Source organism: Manacus candei, unplaced genomic scaffold (genome assembly GCF_025592945.1).
Source record: "Manacus candei isolate 608988 ecotype Guabito, Panama unplaced genomic scaffold, ASM2559294v1 h1tg000095l, whole genome shotgun sequence".
Classification (NCBI taxonomy): domain Eukaryota; kingdom Metazoa; phylum Chordata; class Aves; order Passeriformes; family Pipridae; genus Manacus; species Manacus candei.
Genome location: NW_026138143.1, coordinates 4,130,301 through 4,155,266, shown reverse-complemented (window position 1 = coordinate 4,155,266; position 24,966 = coordinate 4,130,301). Strand labels below are relative to the sequence as shown.

General features: G+C 38.6%; 1 protein-coding gene across 4 annotated transcripts in view; it reads right to left on the bottom strand.

Moving 5' to 3' along the window:
- Positions 1–24,966, bottom strand: part of ELMO1 (engulfment and cell motility 1) — a 316,630-nt gene that overhangs the window by 51,319 nt on the left and 240,345 nt on the right. Inside the window, exon 1 of one of the 4 annotated variants that reach the window (XM_051768543.1) lies at positions 13,717–14,087. The exons of the other annotated variants lie outside the window; for them this stretch is intronic. Within the exon in view, the coding sequence (XP_051624503.1) occupies positions 13,717–13,806 (90 nt within the window). The 5' untranslated portion in view covers positions 13,807–14,087. Of the gene's footprint in view, positions 1–13,716; positions 14,088–24,966 lie in introns of those variants that run through there. 4 annotated transcript variants of the gene reach the window in all.

The window sequence follows — 24,966 nt, the reverse complement described above, 5'->3', positions numbered from 1 at the left end:
CAGGGAGCTCAGAAGTCTGTATATTTATAATTGTAAAAGTCATATTAACAAATGTATCAGTGGGCACTGGTAGGGGCACTTAGCTCTGGTTGGCTCCCTTGCTTTCATGCTCTGGAATCTCTCCTGAGATGAGCGGACTTGCTCCTGAGCCAGGACTTCCAAAACCTGATGCTCACTAGCAATTATACATGTAATATACCAAGCAGAATTGTGCAGTCTTCCTAGCTATAAGCACAGAAACAGGAGTAAAGAGTAAATGAAAATCTTATTAGGAAGCAAGTACCCACAGCACAGAGAGATATTCACTGGGTAAACCAGTGCAATCTTAATGGAAATTTTAGAGGAGGACTGCCCTATTTGCTAACGTTTTCTGCTGCAACTGCTGTGATACAGCTGGCAAAACTCCCTTTTGGAGTAAATAAGCTTAGCTCCATTGAGTATAATTAATGGTATTAATTTATTTCAACAAAGTTTTGTCCATCTTATATCTGGATGAGCCAGATGCTATATACATATACATTATGAACAACCACACTGAGGGAAAACTCTAGGGAATAGGCCTCAGGACTGTGTTTTATCTTTATGCTTTTAACAGGAATGCTGCATCAAATATAGCTTGTCATAAGAGTTCCTCTTTTTTCCTGTCCTTATCTGAACTCAGATTATTCCTGACAGATGAATGAGGTGAGTACCTTCTTTTGCAGCAACTATTACTGCCCAGCTATGGCCAATATTGCAGAGTGCTGTGGCCAAATGTCCATCTCTATTACAGGAGAGTGTCCAAATTTTGCTCTCTAGTTTGAGAAAAACAGAGTACAGTGCCTAATAAGCCTTTTTACTTAATTTTCTTGTATTTTAATGTATTATAACAACTGCAATAACCTCATTTCACTTTCTTCAGTCCTAGTAATTTGACATACAAGGTTCAGAGCCTTTCAGTTCAGACAGGACCATTAGATCATCTAGTCTGAACCATCTCATACTAACATCTGGCTTAGACAGGCAGATACTGAGAGGTGTCAGGGAGACTATTTTATCAGTCTTTATATCTCCATTAATTTGATTTTAGAAATAACACTTAACAACCTATAATGGGCCTTCTGCAGCTGTATTCAACAGAAGCAAATTGGCAAAAATGCATGAAAATTGGGGAAATTACAACAAAACAGAACAAATGTCACATTCTCACTAAGGGACTGGGGAAGAGGTTTAACGCTCCTAAACCAATTTCCCTCTTTCTCTGTTTGAGATCCATCTCTCATCCATGTATATCTACAAATGGACATGTCTTCCACTAGATAAGGCCAAGACTGTGGCATTTGTTGCATCTTACAGGTGGCTCCATGACTCAAGTCGTACATGAGGCAGTTTCTGAAGAATTCCCTCATCCCTAGTCATAACTGTCTGCAAAAAGAACATTCACCTTCAATGAGAAAAAAAGCAATTTTGTGGCTACATTTCTGCAATATTTATAATTATTTCTGCAATATTATTATTATTTATAATATGACTTTCCTTACCCATGTGCAATAGTATAACTAACCTGAAAGCAACTTAAAAGTGATTATTGGGCAGAATTGGGGTTTTTTTAAAGACAATTAATGACAGGTTGTACTGCTGGTTACTGAAGGTCATTAATTTTTACTGTGATTGTAGGAAATATGTCCAGGTATTTACCTATAGTACAAATTACAGAAATGATAACCAGAAAGGAATTAATGCATATCTAAACACATGCACATATAATATACAGGGCCCAATTTAGATGCTTTTTAAGTCTTAGCCATAGGTGGGAGTGCATTCATGCCGAAAGCCGGGTATTACTGTGGGAACATATTGAAGATACAGATGCTGCCTTAGGCAGCCCTTCTTCCCACGCAAATCCTCCTTTGCCAACACTTCGATCGGTCTGCGTGGATGTAAGGTGCAGAGATAGAGTAATGCAGGCTCACACACGCTTCTTATGTCTGCTTCAAGCCTGCACTGCAATACTCTTCTCCCTAGTCTTTGCCACAAAAGTGGCAAGGTATCTTTTCACAGGTTAGCTAGTTTCTGGGGTTTTGAAGGATTGTAAAATGAAGTTCAAAATCCAAAAGTGAAATAGCTGCAATTTTTCTCTACCCATCTGCAAATGCATTAAGTGGTGGTGTGAGTCAAGTCAGAGAATGATCATAACATGAGTGGCAGAGGACATTTGAAACTGCACATGGAAGAATGTAGGTCCTGAGTTTGATGGCATAATGATGAACTGTGTTGTTCTGACAAGAACAAGACAAGAAAACAACAAAAGCTCTTGCAAATTCCCAACCATGATTTGTCAAATTTTTTTAATGCCCAGAAACAAAAAGGTGCATGCGTGTTTGTATTTCCTGATGTAGGTATGCCATCCAATCTGCCACATTAAAATCTGCCACATGCTGTCTCTGCATCTACTCTTGACATATGTACTCCAGTTGTCTTTTTTTATTATTCTTTTTTAATATTACTTTTTCAGTGTGATTTTCACTCTTCAGATATCAAACATACTGTCTATATTCTTACCCCTTCTTTTGCAATTGAGCTTTCCAAGGCTGTTTCTGGAGTCAATGGAATCCAAAAAAGAATGCTGTACTGCAGTGCCAAGTAACCGACTCCTTGAAATTTTCACCCATGTATTGTATCTAACAGCTCAATGTCTATTCCATAAGCTTGCCAGGGAGATGGGTGCACAACCTCTCTTCCCACGCCATCATTCCACAGTTCAGCTTCTGCCAACCACACAGAACACATGAGAAAGAGAGAACTCTCTATGGCACTTTCTTGTTACTTATGGAATGGCATGTTACCACATGTGCTGACTACCTTGTAAGCAAGCAAGATACTTCCACACTGCAAAGACTTGTAGTCTAGATAAGGTAAACAGGACAGTGTGACACACTCATGTGGAAAGAAAAATCACAAGGCTGTGTAACAGCTCCATCTGTCTCTAAGGTACAGAGTCCTCACCTCAACTATTATGACTCTCCCTCTAACGGTGGGATATTATAGAAGCTGCTGGGTTTTGTAGAGAGAGTGGAGCCCAGCAAATGTTCAACCTCTCAGAAGTCTGAATTCTGTTGAGTCCTGCTAGTTCTGACCATGAACTCTTTACAAATATTAAAGAGAATAGGTTTCAGTTTATGAAAATACCAGCTAAGAAAAATACAAAAATATAAAAAATGTATATATTTGGGAAAGCAGATGAGGAGAGGCCTTGAACCACTGTTCTTGCTCACACTCAATGTAGCACATGCTGTCAGCCACCAGTCACTAGAGTACAGTTTTGACTCCACTGAATCACCTCTCATAGCCAACAACTAGCCTTTCAAATAGTCAACTTCCCGAACAGCAATTAAGGATTAAAATTCAGTAGGGAGGGAAGATAGATGCAAATCAATCTTTCTTATTTCTTTATCTTCTTGAAGAATTCTTGCTTACTAAACTTGTATTACTTTGAGTTTCACTAGGGGAGATCTCTACTGTCACATTCCAGAAATCAACTAAGCATCCCTACGTTTCTTGCTACTCTTGAAAGGATTTTGTGGATCGAGCTTACAATTGACATGGATTGTATACAACAGCTTTCTATTGTGTTCCCAGTTCTACAATCCCTGGGAATAGTTGTTTGAATCTTGTTCAGATGGCATGAATGGAAAGCACATGCTGGTTCTGCAGCTGATAGATATGCTTCTTTCTTAGTGACTCAGGTACAAGAGGCTTGAAAACTTTTACCTTTCTTCATAGACAGTGAGTCCTTTATTCAGAGTCCTTTACATAGCCTGATATCCACTCTAGTGCTCCACATTGCCCATCTCTTTTGACAAACGAAGCAGATTAGCAAACACTCCTTATTTGCCAATTTGAGGAGTTCTGTCCTGCAGCTCTCTGGTCTCTAAGCCCCACATATCGGCTTTGTGTAGTTTCCCACGACTGCATAGCCTGAACTCAAACACAGGCACACATTTCTAAGCTGTTAGCTTACAAAACCACATCAACAGAACCTTGGAGAAACTAAACCTCTGTCCCTAAAGGCATCATCATTACAATTCACCCTGTAAGTACATGAATTATAACCAAGATTGGCCTGCTGGGAAATGGAGTGTTTTTTGCATCCAGGTTACTTGGGACACTGATCTACTTTAAATGTCACTGAACACTAACTTAATACATCATGCTGGAGGGCAGCGTTCCCACTGGTAAGAGACCTTCTGCTTTTTTTTCCTTCTCCCAGTAAGTGCTGCCATACCTGAAATGAGAGTAGAGGACTGTGCTCTTCCTGGATCAAGCCAGCATAAGGAGCTGTCATAGAACAGAGGGAACATATAACCTGGAACAAGCAACTAAAATCCATAATGATCAAAAGGGCAAATTGTTCACTCAAATTCACCCAGCCATTCTTGTTTGTAAGACTAGGAAGACAAGAAAACTAAAGGAGTAAGACTATCCAGAAATTAAAGGAGTTTATTTGAATGGATTGGTGCCCAAATGCTTTTGGCACATAAACAGTCTATGGGAAGAATAATTGGGAAGATACAAATGAAAATAGAAGCAAGTAACCTTTCAGCTAAACATTAGAAAAATAGCATCAGGCTATGGAATCACCTTCCAATGTAAATGGAAGAAATAGCCTAGGCTATTTAAAAATTAGCTGTACAAATCACATGCTAAGTTCCATGCTCCCTGGCAACCTAAAAAGTCTTTTGTCATCTACAGTGGACATTATTCTATCCCGATTACAGATGTAAAATGTATTAAGCTTAAGTAAAAATGTCATTTATTATATCCTACTTTGGGTGCATCACTTATCTAATAGGATGTCTCCTAGGAAAGCAATTTAGTAGTGCAGTCAATAACACTGTCTGCAGTTTAAATGGGACAGAATTAGCATAAATTCAACTTAATAGGGGCACGTTAGCTAAGACCAAGTAATTGTGCTACATCACAGCAAAATTCTACAATCCTGAAGTTTTATAACCACTAAATGAGACTATAGGAAAAATGCATATATGAAATACCTGACTAACAGAATGGGTGGTTTTAAGCGCAGTGATTTATTTTTTCATTGCTATCACATTCTGTTGCTATTCGAGGTTTTTTAATGGCCCCTTCACTTAGTTAATATGGATAATTATCAGAACGAGCAACTTTCCAAGTACTTGTACATTCTGTTCCACTACCATACAGAAAGCCATGCCTTGCTATCATCTAGCACTGGAAAACAGGTGGTGGATGGCTGCTTTACTTCAAAATCTCCCAAAAGCATTTAGATTCTGATACAATTGCTTCTAGTAATCCTTGCTAAATTACAGAAAATGACCTTATTATATATTCCAGATTTTCCTCCTCCTCAGCAAGATGATATAGTCAACCAAAAATTAATCTGCCAGCCTAGAGATCTAGACAAATGCTATTACTTTTTGTAGGTAAAAGAAGAGTCCAGGCTTTGTTAAAGGACATGAGCAATCCATTAAGAATAGCTAATCTAGAACCCACAGAAACATGTTACTGCAAGAATGAGTCAGGTAGTAACATACTTATAAACAACATACTTATAAATAGCACAGAAAAGCATTAATTCAAAATGAACTTCTCACCTCATAAAGTTATGATACAGAGCAAGTCATGTGCCAGGGAGGTGGTTTGTCTGTTACCTGTCTCCTATGCCAATTCTTGATGGAAAAGTTCATCATGCTCTAGGTAATTATACGAAACTTTTCTTCTAATCTTAGATGTGGACAGCCTGTCAGTGGCAGACTCCCTACAGTTACCTTTCAGTTGTCAATGTGTCGGTTGTTAGTCTAATTTTTATACCACTTCCTCAAGAATATGACAGCCATCAGCTTACTCCATGAATGACTACATGATCTCCCTTGGGTTCACTATTGAATAAACCTGTATTTGTCCACCAGACAAATACCCGATATTCACCAGCTAGAGTAGTATTTAAAGCACCTTCTCGCTCTAAGCGATAAAAAAGAAATTTCATCATCTACCTTGGTTATCCACAGACGGAATGGTTGGCTGCCATATTCCTGAAGAAGAGGAGGTATAATAAGTAGGTTAAATGAGTGAGGGGGAAGGTATACAGATATAAAAGGGATCTGCAGCAGCAACTTAATACCTTCCCACACGGAACAAGAATTTGTAGCATCAGTGCATACCATTTAAAAGTTCAGAGTAGGAACTGGAACCATTTAACTGAATCACTAGAAAATCACAGCGACTAAGTAATCAATTCTACAAAAGTGTACACTCAAAAGTCTGTACAGGTTCCATTTCACTGGTTGTATCAAGCTTATTTTAAGTGCTGTACTCTGTATTCACCTGTTTTTCTCCATGCACAAAAAATATAACTCAGAGCACACAGAAATAGGTCAGAGGCAACAGATGTCAAGTGCCAAAGACCCTGTTCCCTAGTCCATTTTAGGAATATATATAAAAAATATGGCTTAATTTACCAGAGATGTAAGAAGCTAATTGACCATGTTTAGGACACCATAGATCAATCAAACTATTTTAATTCAAATGCTTGAGTTCACATTTAAAAGCCTACCTTTAGTTTAGTGTGTAAACCTAGGAAACACTGAATATTTCTTTAGCGTTATAAACTACCCTTAAAGTCTACCTTTGTTACCACTTAGCTTCTGATGGATTTCTGTCTGCTGAGTTTCTATATCACTTCAGCATTTGTTTTTTCATAATTATTTTCCAAAGCAAGGTGACCAATCTTCAGTAGCATATTTGTATAAAAATTCAATCAGCTCATGATAGTTAGATTTACATGGTTTAGGACATAATTTAAGCATTTAATTCTTCCAATTCTTATTAAATTTTAATAAAAGACCATGTCTGAAAAATCAGGGTTTTATCCAGATATGATTCAAAACATCCTGAAAATAACTGCTTTTAAAATTGTAATCATGAATTACTTTGTAAGGAAGGAGAAAACAAAGTGTGTGTGTGTGTACGTCTGTATGTGTGGTGATACTTGTGTGAAATGCATCTTTAAACCCCCTGCCATGAGAACTCTGAACACAATATTTACTCATCCCTCAAAAAACCACATATCCTGGTACATAGGAAGTTAGTCACTCCAGAGAGGAACATGTGGTACCATACTGTGAGCTGTATTTCAAATAAAATGTGTTCAACTGTTTCTATTATAAACCTGTTTCCATTATAGTACTATCAGTATCTCGGGCAAAAGTAATTTAACTGGGTGAAGCAGAATTGGAAACAGTACTTGGAATTATTATTTGAAAGAAAATAATTTCACCTGCCTGCTGGCTTTATTTATGAGTGCTATTTAAACTTTGAATAAAAACAGGAATGTGTATTTTTTCTTTCAAAAATGTTATGAAGAGTTACCTCCACTGAAGTTTCTCTTAGGTTTCAAGTAATTACAGGCAACACAGAATTAAGGTATGTCCTTATTCCATGCCCCTTTGTCTTGAAATTCCAAGGCAGGCCAAGTTTCTTGAAACATGGCAGGCCAAGTTTCATCATGAAAATTACCAGAGAATAAGGATTTTTCCATTTCCAATTAGTTCTTCAAAGAGTAGTACTATGAAAAATAAAGGGGAAGAAGAATGATCTCAGTTATCTACCAGTGTAAGGTCTGCTGACTGCAGCAGGAAGAAATGAACACTAAAGCTGGGCACCATTCACCTGGCTTCTCAAAGCATCTGGTACACAGGAATCAGCTGAATTGGCTCAGCTTGTGAAAGCTTCACCCATCTGAAATCCTGATCCTGGTAAAGTCCTCTAGGAGTTAGGACCTAGCTTCCAACAACAGACAAAACTAAAAGACCAGCCCCCCGTGCCTCAGAAAGAGTATGATCAAGAGATAAAGTGAGGCCAGAGAACACTGATGGCAGTCATCCATCCACAGAGGTTATTGAAAACAGCAGGTTTTTCAGGATGTCCTAAAAATTCGTGTACTAGCATCTCAATACCTTGAAAAGGCTGTGCGAGAAACAAAGAAGAAAAGAAAAGCTGAAAGCAATGTCTGATCACCTGTTGACCCCTCCATGCGGCAGCACAGAAAAAAGCCTTTGTGACTTATGTATGGCTATATCATTTCCTGTTCGAGGAGTTTTGCAAACATTATAGTTAGAATTGAAAGAAAAAAACCCGAGGTGAACATTTTCCTGTGAACAAAGGGACAAAAATTTTCTGCACCTGGGTGATAACCTACATTAGTTACCAGTTATGCTAAAATTCCTATTAGCTGCCTCTCACATGAGGCCCCACATCACCATCCAAATACATATTTCCCACTGCTTTTCCTAATGTTTTTAGTCTTTAACTTAAGGCCTTCAAGTCACTGCCTTCTTGTAGAAAAAATAATCCCCCTCAAAGCCTTCAAATACTGTACCCAGAATAAAAATAAGATGAGCAGCTGAACGTACCTATCAAATCCATGACATGCAAATTCAAACAAACCTAAACTTAAGCAGACAAACAAATGCATGCCAATCTGTGTGAAACACTCACTGGATTGTTCAGACGGTGCCTTTACACTACAGAATATTGCCCTCTGGACTTCATACAGAAAAGGGAAAGCTATTAAAATTCAAAGGAAAGCTAGGTTTGTTTTTCCCAGTTGATGAATTTGTTGAAAAAGTGACCTTTTAGCTCAGTTTCCCAGAGGTGTGAACATTTTTTCCATATTGTTGATATATGTGCCAACTTAAAGTAAGTTATACACAGTAGGTGTTCCTAGAAATATGAAAACTTCAGAGTTTGGTTAGACAGCCATTTGAAAACAGATTGCTGAAGGAGAAAGAGACATTGCTAGTTCCTCCTCTAGAAAGGCGCTCTCTTTCATTTTTTTTCTAATTTTATGTCTCTATTGATATCAGACTTCCAAAGAAATAATGGAATTAAACTATCATATAGGTTTAAATACTAAATATCTTCAACAATCCTTTTCTTCCATGTTACGCTTATAATGCCTAGACCTACTGTGTAACAAACTAATTTAAAATAATCAGAGGTCATGTTCCTTAGTTTCGATAAGTTTTCTCAAAAATCTGTTTACCTTGGCAGTAATTTTGAAGGACGAGAAATGTGCAGTTTTAACAGTAATATCAGTGAGGCTAACTATGCCACTGACTCCTGCAGGCTTGTATTCACCTATTGAGCCATAAAGAGCACTGGTATTAATACAGGTCACATATATACACTTCCCTCAACATACCAATACACCACCTTTGGAATGAAAGAAAGGCCATCATGAAGGAGCACAGTGCCTATGTTTTTGCATACATTCCTTGGAGGTCACAGTCTTCAGAACACTGGAAGGCTGGAGATACATGTATCTTAGCTTGGCTTTCTGGAGCATCCAGAGAAAGTCACCTTCTAAGGATGATTTGCTTACTCTGTCCAAATTTGATAAAAAAACCCATTTTGAAATAGAGACTGTAGCATGCAACTTCTAGTTGCATAATCTAGTCCATAAGCATCTACATCACATAAAAACTTCAGAAGACTTAACAGACACCAGATTCCAGATTTGCCCTTTATCTTCTTTCCAAACATCTTTATGTATCAGGCATTGTGCCTAAATATTTTCCCTTTTTCTTTTGAAAAAAGTGTTTTTCTTCTTTGGGATTTTATTAGGATTCAACTAATATTTGTATCTCAGTATTTTTCTTATGTATAAAAAAAAGACCAAAAACCATGTAAAAAAGAGGTCAATCCACATCAATATTTCTGTCATTCATTATCCAGATATAGGGCAAGAGCACACTACACACAAGAAATGTAGGTCAAAGACTCATCACTGCACATGCTAACAAAATAAATAACAATGATGTTCCATTTACATAGTTTAATCTTCTTTCTTTCAGAAAAAAAGCCATAAATAAAGGATAAGAGTCAGTCCGGGATTTAAATCTGCACAAGTAAGTAACTTATTATGCAGCATTGTGGCAGCATGGAGTACTTTAGAGAAGTAATTAAATGTTAAATAATGGGACTCAGTAATATCCAAAATGGGTGTTTTTCATGTTGGAATGAAGAAAGGGATGTGATTTCTCCTTGCTGATCATATGTAGGATACTGCACTTCGTAAAAGAATCTGGTGAAAAAATCTGAAGCCCAACTAAAGAAGAGCTTTGTCCAAGTAATGAACATATAGTAAATATTATCTGCATATTGAGAAATACATAGGAAAAAATGTTTCTGTAAATAAATTGTAAAGAGGTAGTGGAACACTTTATGCTCTTATCCTCATTTGTGATTGAGCAAGTGGGTATTGAAAGTAAAAATAGCCATTTTTCAGCTCCAACTAGGCAAAAGCTCATCTCTCAGTTCTGCTATTGCTGTGCCCATGGCAACATTTTCCAATACAGAGGCAGATTAGTGATTAACCAAGGAAAACATTAGCTTACTGTAACACATGACATGTTTTGACAGAGACATGAAAACTCATTGGCTCAACAAAATACTAGAGAGGATGTACAGGTCTATTGTTAATGTATATTCATATACACTACTACACATACATGTGGAGTCAGTATACACTGCAATTTAAACATTAATTCTTGCAATATGTTTGCTTCAATTATCAAGAGATGATATTTGTATATTTTTAACTGACAATTTAGACATTCCTTTAAATTGTGAGAGTTTGACTTAAAATCATTCACAATGAATATTATCTCCTTTTTTCTCTCTTAGTTATTCTGATCTCACAGTCAAAAACTAGGAGCAACTTTAGTGACTTAAAAAATGAACATAATGCTGAAAAAAACAATGAAATTAATTTAAAATCTAATAACTGCTCTGCACCAGCATAGGCACATATATCGTGGACAGGCTTTTAAGATCCTCTAGGTAACCACACAGAGCATAGAGGTACACTTTCTACCTTTTAATTTTATTCAATGCTCTTGTCCAACATTTTGGAGGCTCCTATCTACCTTAACATTGTAATTCCAAACAATCTCTGTCATAGCTATTACAATAACATTGCATCCAACACTGCTGGCTCTGTATTGTTGAATAACATCTATTAGAAAACACAAACACATCTCCTAAAACTAAACCAAACAAAAACAAAAAACAAAACCAACCAAACAAAAAAACCCTTCAGAGAAGGTTGCAAATAGCTATGAGTATCCTGAGACAAGCAGGTGGTTACTCATGTAAACAGTTCACATCACCAACAACAGAGTTATTAGAATTATTATCAGCTGAAGCTTTGACTGGCTGCTGAGAATACTTTGATGTTGCTTTCTTTGAACACACAACTCTTCCCTCTCTTCCCCCAGGTCAGGTTTAAGAAAAAAGACTGCAGTAACAGTACAGTGAAAACACTGCAAACTGTACTTCAAATGAGAGAGCAAGGAAAATGTAGCTCACAGGTCACTAATGTACAAGGTCGCTGGTATAAGGCAGTGACAACTGGCATCACTTTGTATTATGCTCTTACAGGATGCCCTTTTTTCCCCCTCTTCCTTCTCTAAGCAGACACAAATTGGTACTTTATTCCTCTGTTGAATTTATGACATGAGATATGAGATTTCAAAACAGAGAATGGACTCTGTTTTCAGGGACAGCTTGAAATAAGGTATTTATAGTAAAACAACATTTTTATATAACATGAGAGAGAAAAATCTAACAAAATGCTTGAAATGTATTCAGCATTGAAACCTTTAGCACATCATATTCAGATCAGTTTGTAGTTTGCATATCTCATTACATGCATCTAGTTGTCAAAGATGAAGAATTCAGCATCTAAAATCACAAAGTTCTGGAGAAGCTGACAGCAATGGTGGTAGGACACAGATATCTTTGTGTCAGTATGACACTTTATGTGTGGGCCTCAGCTACAACCACCATGGGCAACAGCCACACACACACACACACATGAAGAAAGATTGTTGACCTAGAATCCTAGGATCATAGAAAATCCTGAGTTGAAAGGGACCCACAGGACAGGCCCAAGAATCACACCATGTGCCTGAGAGTATTGCCCAAACGCTTCTTGACCTATCCTTTTATTTGTGAATTTGTTGACCTACAGCTCAGAAGGCAAGGTTCTTTCTGGCTGTTGTTTCAGCATATCAAGGTAGAATTTTAGTATGGGGAAAGAACAGCTTTGGATGGAACATGTAACCTCTTTTACAAGATACACTGGGATACCTTACTCAATACTTAAAAATGCTTTACAAAAATGAAGGCAAAAGATATGCAGACTTTCCAGAAATTGCTAGCATCTATCTCTGTCAGCCCAACAACATTCTGTAACTCTGACAGAAGTCTCTTCTTGACAACTTCTTACGCCCTACTACTTATAAATTACCTAGTCTGCATAGAGTTTATATGTTTGTACTTTGTGTAATAGTTTAAGTAATGCCAGTTATCTAAAAAAATTCTAAGGTATTCGTATGGTCCATTTCACAGCCCTGTTTTTCATGTGCTTCTCCCATAAAAGATTCTTGGTCTATCTTGGGAAAAATCCTCTCATTTGCCTAGTCTCATTTTTTCCCAAAATCAAGACAGAATCATGTCAAGCCTGAATTTTATGTAAGCACATAACCCTTGATTTATAATTTTCATTGACTGAATTGTCTTTTCCGGTAATCATTTAAAACTCAGGCAGAAACAGGACTAATAAGCAGAACTAGGCCTCCATCCAGGCAAGCACTCAAAAGTGCCACTACCTGCCAGGAAGAACTCTGCTGAAATTTGTGGGACAGATCTCTTGCTCTGGACCTCACAGCCAGCTCAAGTGAACGGAAACCCAGCTTGCAGCACCCAAAGTTCACAAAACGAATAAATAAATTTTAAAAATCCCAGTACAACAATCTGTTTCCACTGATCTGGATATTTACTTCTTAATTTTTTGCCATTTTAGTTATGCAGTTGTACTCTTCAAGGTCCCTTCCAACCCAAACCATTCTATGAGTCTATGATTCTATTAAGTGTAAAAAACCCCAATCTAAAAATCACAGAATCAAACAATTCAAACAAAAAAACCCTAAGCCACCACATGGGACAAAATGACAATGAAAAGCTTTACCCAGTAATTCTCGGCAAAACCTCTGATGCAGATGTAACACGGAGGCATTTTCATTCTTTGTGTTCATTGTGTAACTACCTAAAAATTACACAGAAAACCAGCAGAAAAATGCCGTCGAATGGCATACATTGTATCTGTCCCAGACGATGCACAGTTCTGCTACTGATTAGCCCTTGGAGTGAACCTGCACCACAGGCAAACATTTTTATATGGAGCTGAGATTATGAAGTCTATCTAAGCTGTTTCTTTAAAAAGCAATTCTAGATATTATGCCTGTAAATCAACATTTTTGTTAATGAGACGGCGGTTGCACTGGCTGACTCTACTGTCTGAAAATCATAATCCTGAGATTTAGACTGCACTCAAATGGGTCATATAAACCCAAAACCTAATCATGACAATTTTAAGCGTTTGCCTATTTGGTTGGTATTTATTTATAAGTTACCTCCAGCTGTTAGGGATTTTTGGCAGAATCTCCATTTGCATGTAAGGCTTCCAAAAAGATAGGACTGGTTCTACTCCTCAACTCTAACCTCAGCCTGTTACTCCCCATCATGTACAAACTCTGTGTTGTCTCCTCAAAAGCTTTCCTTGTCCTTCAAGTCCCCACTATGGTCTCCTGAAGCACTCTCTATAAACCACTCCTGTGAGCTGTCTTAAATTACCTGATACAGACTGAGCAAGAGACAGGTTCTTGCTGGTGCGTTGAATACATATATCCAGCATTCTCCATCATTACTCTTTGTGTTGTTCATTTATTCTTCGTTGTTTTGGCATGTTTTTCTTTCAATTAATTTTTTTTGGCTCTTAATCTTCATCTCCACTTTCCAAAGAAAAATGGTGAACAAGGCACGCAGCTCTCAGCAGGAGCAGCAGCAACACTCAGAATGAGAAGAACAGCAAAACTGACAGCTGTGCTTTTCTGCACTGAGCACAGTGGGTAAATCAATACCCCGGCAGCCCTGCTGCCATCTGTGGAGTTTCTGGAGCAGACGGGTTATTTATAGAAACTTGTTTGCACAAAGCCAATATTTACCTGTCGGTGCTGTCAAAATTTGCAATCTATCTTTGCTGTTCCCCTGCTGTCTTTCATGTCAATAGTGGAATTTTCCAAAAGAAAATACAGTAATGTTTCCCCCCACCCCAAATATTCCCTTCGTGCAAGGGTTGGTTACATTAATTGTTGCAGCAGGAATGCATCTGGTTTCCATGGGGCCTTGGGGATCCTCCAGAATGCCAGAAAGCTAAAGGGATGTCAAAACTAAAGAGCCCATTTCTCTGTCTTGTTCCAACAGCAGCAGCATGGCTGTTCCCTGCCAAGGCCAAGCTGAGATTTAATGTTACAGAAAAACAATCATCCCCACCCCACAAACCAAAAAGGTTTTCTCTTGGAATGTTTGGCTGCTGCTGCTGCTGTTGTGACCTTAACTGTTATTTTCAAGCAGGGAAGGAGCTTTAATATAAGATTTCAGCGTATTTGCCTTTAAAGTGAACTCAAATTCTACAGCTAAGTCCCAAGAATGAAATGCATGGGTGATCTCTATCCTGATTCCTTGCAGGCTGACATTTACATCACCAAACTACAGGCATGTCTGAAGGAGACAAAAAAGAAGAACTGACATCCGATTTCCCAGTTTCTTGAGATCAGAGACTGGACCTGACTGCTAGGGCAGAGTGAAATACTGGGGATGGCTTCTGCCACTACCCTTGGGTGGCTGTTCAAAGGCTGTCACTAACTAAGACTATCCTCACAGAGCTTTCAGTGGTCGATTTTCTGAAAAAAGGAGTTATTTCACAATTAAAGTCCACTTGAAAATGTCAATCAAACCCACCATCATAACTGTATCATTTTCCATTTCAAATAATGCAAGAATGTATCTGCTCCTGTAAATCACGGAGAGGCTCAGAGTGCAAAATCAGCTCCTGAGAGCACCTTGAGTTCAGCTCTAAGTGAGCTACCATCATCCAGTGGGTCAGTTCTCTGCCACATCACTGGCTAGCAACCTGCTCATCCTGCAAGCTTGCAGGGCAGGGCTGGAGAAAGCAGGGACTTAAAGCAGGGTAGGGCTTAAAGCAGGACCAGTAGATGCATTTTTCAATAAGTGGTTTAGAGAACAAGGATTAAATTATTCTGTCAGATGAGGAACGGATTCTGTGATCTGTACAGCAAATACCAGTGGAAGTAGGACAGTGCTTAAAAACATGCCAGTCTGGAAGCCATCTGAATAATGTGGGGAACAGGTGAATAAGGACACTGAAGAGCAGGAGAAAATCTTCCAGATTTACTTTTGTCTATTTTAATATTAATTACTGAGCCCTGTGACTTAAACAGCTTCCTAGCCCTTGGCTAGGAAACAGTAGAGCCAGAAAATGGAACAGGGAAATTTCTCATTCTTGTTTTCTCCACTGAGACTCACAAAAAGGTTCCTCTTTATATAATGTGGTTTCAGATGGTTTTTGAATATTATTTAAAGAGCATGTCAAAGCCACAACAAAGTAATTCTTCCTCTTAGATAAGGTCCATGAACTCCCCCCAGGGTAAATATTAAAGAGCCTGCAGGAAAACTACTTGTTAGACAAATGGAGCCACAGATGTGACTTTCATCTGGTGCACAAAGCAGGGATGTTACATACAAGGCAGACATACCCAATTATGAAAAATACTATTTTTAACACAGACATTCCTCCAAAGCAAAAGGTTCCTAGATTTTTACTTTTTTTTTTTTTGGGGGGGGGGGGTGTGAGAATTTTCTAGTCATGTCTCCTGCACTAGGAGTCTAGTTTTATTTTTTATAACTGACATCAAAATTTTTGAGAGCTGACAATGCTCAGGATCTCACAGGATCAATCTACTGGTGACAAATGCTCATCATATGTGCATTATATCCACAACTGCTAATTTTTCTTTTCTTAACACAAATATCTGGAGCATACTATGGAACCTTCAGGGCTCAAAGTTCTCCTGCACTCAGATCTATCCACAGCCAGAACATGGTACTTTTCATTGCACTTCATTATTAACCAGGTTTTATATTTGTAATATCAATGCTTCTATTGTGCTTTTCCAGACCTAGTCTAGCTACCACTGTGCCATTGCTCCATATTGATTATACAAATATTTGTCCTATACTACCAGAAAGCAAATATTGGTCCCTATGCCAAGTCTTTGCCAGAGCTTACAGCAATAAGAACGCCCCTCAAAAAGAAGAGAAGGCTGGTGGAAATGGTAGTGACAAAACAGTGGCTGATTTTAAATACTGGACTGAAGCTTGACATATTCATGGATACCCAGAAATTCTCCTTAACTACAGATAGCACGATAATACCAATTACCACTACTTGAATAAAGGAGAGTTAAAAACTTGACAAGGACCATAGTCTGGACAGCGCCTGAAGGTTCATTTCTCACTTAAAATCCCCAAAACAACTGAAAGAAGGCAATCCCTTTTAATTTATGCACTCTGCTAATATTTAAATTGCACAGATCTAACTGCTGACTGCCACAGGTGCCTTTGTATGACCTCGGACACATAATTTAATTCTTTCATGAGTTATTCTCCTTTTGTCTTATTCCCCAGAGCTGAAGAGTGGCAACTATCACATCTAAGAGAGTAGACAAGGCAAACTAATGTTACGGGTAGTATTAGTACCTCTCATGCCTGCGTTGCACACACTCAGGGTTTAAGTCACTGCCATTTAAGGCTATGAGAGCAAGATCCAGGAGGGCAACTGAAAACATTGGGTACTTTTGCTTTCCCCTGAATTACCTAGGAACTTTGTCCAAGAAATGTAATTTTCAGATACCATTTCATATAAGAAATGAAATCCTGAGATAAGCAATCGCCTTGATTTGTCCTTTGACACATTATGCAGGCCACTTAGTTCTCCATAAGGATCTACATGGCTCAAAGAACATTGGGAACAGAGAATGTCATGCCCTGAAGCATGCAACAAGACAGCTGGAATAGAAGTTTAATGGTCTCCTCTGCTCTTATGTCTATTACTGAGCTCCAGGGATGGGACCTAGATGACCCAAGTGATCCTTTTCAGTTCAATGTTTATTAGTCTTTTCCTTTCGTCTGTCTGATTTAAAAGAAAAAAAAGAAACAAGCTGATTGCAGCCTTCAGCATACGTGTGTGATTAGGGTAATGAGGAAGAGACCATTTTACTAAGCAGTTCATGGATTCTTTCTCTCTTTCAAATTTCAGAATGCAGCTGGTTTCAACCTCCCAGCTGGCAAAGAGGGGACTTCTCACCATAAGTACTCTGCTTAATCTGGGGACTTCTCAAACAGACACAGCTGAAGTAGTGACATGATTATAGGCCTTGGTCAAGTGTTGCAATGCAAAATGATTTATACTAATCAGCATTCTCTAGAATCAGTACAAAACAAATCCAACACAACTACAGATCTCAAAAGAAGTCTTTCTTAGCCACCACTCTTTTCTTTGTCTGAAAATACCCTCTCGGCAGAAGGTAGCTAAGTAATCAAACATTTAAAGCAGCAAAGGACCAGCACACAACACAGCATGGACATCAGAAACATCACTGGCATGTGTTAAACACCTCCTGTAAATTCCTTTAGGTGTTCACGGGTTGGTTGTGACCATAAGGAAAACTTAACCTTTCTCAAATTTCAGTACAACGGTGCTCTCTATACCTCTAGAGATTTCCAAGTTGTCAGAAGCCATCCATTTTTATTCATGACAAAAATCCCATCTATCTCTGCTCTACTGAACACTGAAAGGAAATGCTTATGCTAAGACAGATGTGCAAATCTCCTGATTTGTGAAGGAATAAACCTGATATACATGGGCTATTTTAAATCCAGCTTAAACCCCAATTCACAGGCAATTTAGAGGGTTAAAGAAGAAAAGGGTGAGGGGAGAGGTGGATTTGGCTGGCTCCACCTAGCTTTCATGGCACTGTGGAAAAGGAGCCAGATGCTTTCTTGCTGTGCTCTCAAGATGCAACTTCTCTCTCTGTCAATTCTATTTTGCTTTTGATGCCTCAGAGCAAAGTGCCAGCATCCACGTGGCCACTACGTGTTACCTGCACACTGGCATGGTAGATAGAAGGATGTGGGAAAAAAATGTAAGTAAGCTACAAAAGTGTTTCAAAAGAAAGAAAGAAAGAGGAAAGTTACCACAGTCAAAAATCTCAGAACAATGGACTTTGGACCAGATTCCAATCTGTTTCTCACACTGGATAATAAGCCAGATTTTGGACCCAAACCGGTGCTATTCATGGACAGTGATGTATTAAAAATGTCAAGAGAAAAGCATCTGTTTTGAAACCTTTAAAAAATACAATACATAGGAACTAGAACAGGCATTTCATAGAATCGTAAAACCATAGAATCAGCCAGGTTGGAAGGGACCTCTGAGATCATCAAGTCCAAGCCTTGATCCAACACCGCTGTGGTTACTAGACCATGGCACTAAGTGCCACATCCAGTCTCATCTTAAAAACCTCCAGGGACAGAGAATCCACCACTTCCCTGGGCAGCCCATTCCATTGCCTGATTACCCTCTCTGTAAAGAATTTCTTCCTAATATCCAGCCTAAACCTCCCCTGGCACAGCTTAAGACCATGCCCTCTTGTCTTGCTGATAGTTGCCTGGGAGAAGAGACCAACCCCCACCTGGCTACAACCTCCTTTCAGGGAGTTGTAGAGAGTGATGAGGTCTCCCCCGAGCGTCCTCTTCCCCAGGCTGAACAACCCCAGCTCCCTCAGCCTCTCCTCATAGGACTTGTGCTCAGGTCCCTTCACCAGCCTTGTTGGTCTCCAGCACCTCAATGTCCTTCCTGAACTGAGGGGCCCAGAACTGTCTACTCTAGATCAAATTCTAGCTGGTTTAATTCACCTTCAGTAAAAAAGGCTCTGTCTTACTGGCCAAATGCAAGCCATACCTATGGCTCCAGAAACACAAACAACAGCCTGTAGCAATCCAAAAGGAATCCAAACTGTTCCTCACATCATAAACCTTGCCCACATCAGGTCTGTCAGAACATGAGCCCTTTTGCTCACAAACATGATCAGGGTCATTAAGATCCCCTCGTTAGCAGAATTTTCCACTGTCTCTGCTTTGGTATGGATAGGCTGAGAAAGGCCAGACACTGGAACCTCCTTTATTTTGTACAGGAGAGCACATAAGCCTGGGGAATGGAGAGGGTGTTTTTAATTAATCAAAAATAAACAAAAGTGTCTGAAAACATAGTGAAGAATAGAGGCTCAGCCTTCTGTAGGTCAAACCCAAGGGCTACATTCGTACCCTGGGGCAACTTCATTATTCTCAGCTAAGCTACACAAAGGATTAATTTAACCCTCAGAAAAGGGTCAAGAGAAACTAGGAGAGGAACAGAATAACCCATTAATAAAAGCTATAAGGACACATGTTCATAAAGTTTAGTTCAAATGCCTCCTTTCAGTTGCTGTTTTTATTGCAAGCAGGTATATACAGTAACATTACCATTTCTATTCTGCTCCATCTGCTGTTGTTATAGCCCTTTCTTCTATTATATCTTCTCAAATGACTTTTAATTGAAATCATTTCTATTCTCAAAACCCGTAAGAGCTGGTGAAGTACTCTGAGGCTTGTTCACGCGTCTACTTGAATTTTTTCTTTCGCTTTCTTTTAACAAATTCATAAACTGTATCTCTAAGCCAGAGAACAATTATTTTTTTTTTGTTTAATGAAGCTGCTTTCTGTTTTATAGCTAATTGTTTCAGTTGTGGGTTGCAAGCAGTGTTTCTATTCCAGAAAGAGAACACTGTCAGGTTCTAAAATATGACCGTGTACCTTAGGTGTAAAATTGTGCAATAGCCCATTATTATATCAGCTGCCACTATTGAGCTAGAAAAAGAAAAAAGGGGGTGGAGAGACAAGACAGTAACAGCAGGAACATCCTAGAACTCAGCATTTTTTAAATGCAGGGACACATTTTTGGTAGCTATTTATATTTCCAATCTTTTCTTCCTTGAAGATGGCTGGTTTTTGGTCAGCATGGTAAAGATGCTACATTGTCTTCTATTTGTTTTGATGAACTAAAGCATCCCAATGTAAATGGAAGCACTGTGAAATGTAAATGACACAGAAATTACTGAAATACTTTTTCCAATCCCAGGACTTATGCTAAGACAGTTGTGTAAGTAGAAACAAGGTGGAAAATAACTCTGTAATACACATCTCATTGAAGGTGACATACCTACTGTCTCCAAAGCAAATAATACGGCCTGTTCTCTTGTCTTCCCTCCCTTTCCTTTTCTTGAGAAAAAGCAGTCATTCCTTCCTCCCCAGTAAGCCAACTTGAATGTCTCCTATGACACAGCAGGCCTGCATTTATCTGGTTCTGAAAAAGCATAAGTGCACAGCAGGAGGACACATTGGCTCTGGTCATGGTGGGGGACATCCCAATCATGTAACAGTGATGCTGCCCACAACCTTCAATGTTTATTTGACCAAGCATTGTTCAACAACCAACCAAACTGGCATCACTAGTCTAGTTTAAACCTTGACAGTGCACAGCTATGGTCTATCATTTAACACACATTATATAGTATACTTACTCAAATGTTAGCTCTTTCAGACACAAATTTGGCTCTAACACATATAAAATTGAGTTTTGAAGAAAGATAGCCCTCATTTGGATCCAGTGAGACAGAAATAAGTTTACTGAACACAAGAAACAATTTCACATTTAGCACATAGCACTGAGTACACTTGCTTCTCTACAAAACCACTTTTGTTCAAGGAAATTTCACATCTCCTTTAAGAAACTAGAATTGTAGTATTTTAACTACAAAAGCATCCTTGGCTAATAAATGGGTTTACATCTGTAAACTTTATTGCAGCTCGTTTGCAAGGTAACATAAACCCTATGGGCACAAGTCTATTTTTGGTTGCTCTGTATACTTTATACCTGCAAAATCCTGTTAAGTCAGGACAGTGTTACTGCTCATGGATGACAGAGGTGGAAAGCCAGGGAGCAAGAGTGAAGTTCTCTTGCTTGGTTCAAGGTGGCACAACAAATCTGTGGTGGATGGAGGAACTGAAGTAGATTGTGTCAGTCTGACTTAGTCACCAACCTCACCATGAGACAGTGTTTTCTTTCTCCTTCGCTGCTTCTCAGAGATAGGATGCCTGCCAAATACATATAATACCATCTTATTCAAGGCTGGTCTTAGTGTTTCCATTTTGGATATGGCATAACTGCTTTCTCCTCCCTTCACAACACACACTGCCAGCTTCAACAAATTTTGGCTTACTGTTCTGCTTTTCCCCACTCTTCACTCTTCTTTGCCCCCAAAGACTGCAAGGACTTGCATCCTGCTTTCCTCCCTTGGATTTTGCTGAGTACTTTCTGGTCATTATTCTGCTCTGGTAACACTCAGAGCAACTTTAAATTATCTTTCCAGAGCTTTAGAGACAAGTCCCTTTACTAGCTTTCCTGGTTTTAACTAAGTATACTAAAGATTTCCAGAAGAGATATATTAAATTAGTATGTATGTAATAGCTTGTAAGTTAGCATCATGTACCTCTGCAGCTTGTTCCTATGATACGCTTGGAGGGCAGCTTCTAAGTGACCAATTTGGCCAACACAGAATTCATTATGCCTCTCTAAGAGTAAGTTGGAGCCCACTGATGTCACTGAAAAGCTACTGGATGTCATCTGTAAAAATCTGTAGCCTAACTCCTGATACTCACACTGTTGAAAACAGGACCACTGGCTTTACAGCATTATCCTGTTACTTTTCCTTCTGAATTTTTTTATCTTAGGACTAAATTGCTAAAATAAAACAGAAAGGAATGTAAGGTGCTATGATTTAGTATTTAAAAGAGATCCACCTAATTCTGAAGGCTCATTTACAGCTTTTGGAGGAGGAAGGTGTTGCACAGCAATATGCCGAAGAATTGGCTCCCCTTCTCGTTCTTCCTAATAGCAATCTAGAACATGCAGGGTAGGATATCCGCACTGGAGGTGTTGTAGGCAGCTCATGCTGATATTTCAGTGAAATCTTTGATAGTTGAATGAGGTATTCTGTCTTATTTACCCTGCAGCAAGGCAAGCCTTACTAAAGCAAAGCACTTGGGGAGATCATGGACTGCCAGATCAGTGAGTAAAAATGAACAGCCTGTACAGGAAAGCTCTTTTTCCACAATGCTAACTTAAGTTTTGCTAACTTAAGTTTTACCAGAGGTGAGATTTCTAAATAGGGATGATTTTCATCATTACTGAAGTAAGGTCACCTTCAGAAGAACCAAATAAAAGAATGACATTTAAGCATTAGACTGAAACCAGCTACTAGACAAGCCAAACTCTTTTCAAAGAAAATTCAACACCACCTACCTGCCTGCTAGATTAAGCCACTTTCTACTGAAAGACCAGAAAGTCCTGTGTGGCTCCTGATGAGATCAACACAACTGACTGCAGGGGGTTGGATTATCATGTTTAGAAATTGATGGTTAAGGATCTTGAAATACTACAAGATTAAGAGCAGAGCAGACAGAATCTCAAGTGATCAAATGCTGCTCTCAAACACACACAGTTTAATCTTCCTTTCTATCAATCCCCAAAATACACATAAAATAGTAGAAATCAGTTCTTTTTCTTCTTTTTCAAGCTCACATTTTCTATAGTATTTTCAGAACTCAACTCCTTCTCAAGACTAATAACAGCAGGAAAATGACTTCATTGGTAGGTAATATCTTTAGGCTGTTTTACAGCCTTGTTTCACTTAAACAGTATGTATACTGTTGTCAGTATGGTATATGGTATATAATTTAGCTACATTTTTTTTGGAAATATCTTTTAAGTATGCCTAAAATTACAGGAAAAAAATAAAATTAATGTAGCAATACAGAAATTTGCATTTTCTGCAGAAATTTACATTTCCAGTGATGATCCTGTGAGCTGTAGTAGTAAGAAGTCTTCTATGACTACAGGGCAACCCAAAAAGTGATGTATTTCTAGATTATTTATAACATCTATACACACAGAGATGATATTTTTTTCTCCTTACTTCAGCAATGGTAAGCATCCTATTTATGTTCTCCTATTACATAAATCTGGATTTTCTGATAATTTTTAATTGGATGCAAGCATACTAGTGCCATATCAAAAAAGCCCTCCTGTTTGCAAGACCAAGGGACTCAGCTTTCCTAAGAAACCTGTTATACTTTTCAAAGTAGCTCAAATCATGTTTGGGTAGCATTTGCATATTCGAGTAACACCAATGAAATTCATGCAATGACTTCTGTGACTAGTTCTGCTTAGCACAAGAGAACTCCAAGATTTGTTATTAAGCAACATGTTCTTGATACAAATTAAATGCACTTTGGTTAATTATCTCCTTTGTTTCCCACATACACAGGGAAAATCAAAGAAACAGAGAACTAAATTGTAAAAACTGCAAATAAGACCTTTTTAAAAAAAAATCTACAATAATGAAGTAGTCTTCTTTCTGGCCATTATACTGAGATTTGTGCCAGTCCATTGTAGAATTAAAATAAATGTAAAATGTTACAGCCAGAATTAAAGTGCTAAGCATTCACAGCAGGGCTTGATTATCAACCTATCATGATCTAAAGCACACACATCTACTTCTGCTGAGTCAATGTAGTTTTAAAAATAATGGATTCTTTTTTAAAAAAGATTCCCTACTTCTTCGAGGCTCTTAGGGTTAGCATGGACTATTTATAGGCATCAGTGAAAAGAAGGAAATCTTACTTTGCTCTCCTGCTGTTTGCTGCTGGCAAAAGTAGCTTGCAGGTTTTCTGTAAAATCTCTGTCATCTCTTGACAAAACTGGAATTATCAACAGGGGACAATTGCATGGCAGCAAGATAAATCAGTGCCATTACAGAATAACTTGGAAGGACGAAACAATTTGATTGACTGTGCTGCTGGACTGTAGCAGCCAACTTGGCTACAAGTAGTTTCTTTCTCTTCCTTTCTCCCTGCATCCTGAAAGCAAAGCAAGTAACGAACTGTTATCCCTAGTGTAACATTCTTTTTTATATATCAGAAACCAAAATTGTTACTTGTTTTGTGACTGACTCACATAGAGCTCTCTGACATCTTTCACTTTCTTTAGGAGATGTCTTTTGACTCACTTAATGGTACAATTTGACCACTTCACTCCAAAAGGAAGATAGCCACTTGATTTGGAAGACCAGCCTAAAACTGATGAGAGTTTTGGCACTTGTTTCAACACAGCCAAGGTTTTGCCTTCTGCACTGGTGTTCCTTTTAAGCACCTTTTGAGTTTGGACTCTAACCACAGTGTTCATATCAGCAATGGATACTGCTGAGGTGACTGAAATCACAAAGCAGGACTGCTGCACTCTGCACCAAAAGTGACACACAACCTGTGACATTCACCTTCGTGGATGCTCTGTGGCACTGGTAACAGATAGATGTTCCAAATGGGCTGTGGCATCAGAGATGCCAATAGCCTTGTTAAGTTAAATGGTTTGCCAGCAGTAATGATTCAGAGGCAATGATGAGGACATCAGATCAAGGGTATGATCTTAAAGGATCTGGATTCAGGCCCAGGTGTCTGCCTATGCAGGAGATCATGACGAAATGTGCACATTTCTTTACAATCATAAGAACTACACACTGTGATTATCTTCTGGCAGCCCACTGCTGCAAACTGCAACAACCTCTGGGATTTTGGTGCAATAAAGCCTTTAAATCATAGCTTGGGAAAACTCCTGGAACAAGCAGCAACTGAGCTCTGGTGTTTAAGTTTAAAATTATACAATTAGCTGTGGGGCTTTCCTATACTCTTCCCATGACAAATTTGTCAATTATCTCTCTGACAGAAACCCCTAAACTTCATTCAATTACCAGTACCCAATAACAGTTAACAAAATTAGAAAGTGTCTTTTTCATTCTTTACTGAAATCTG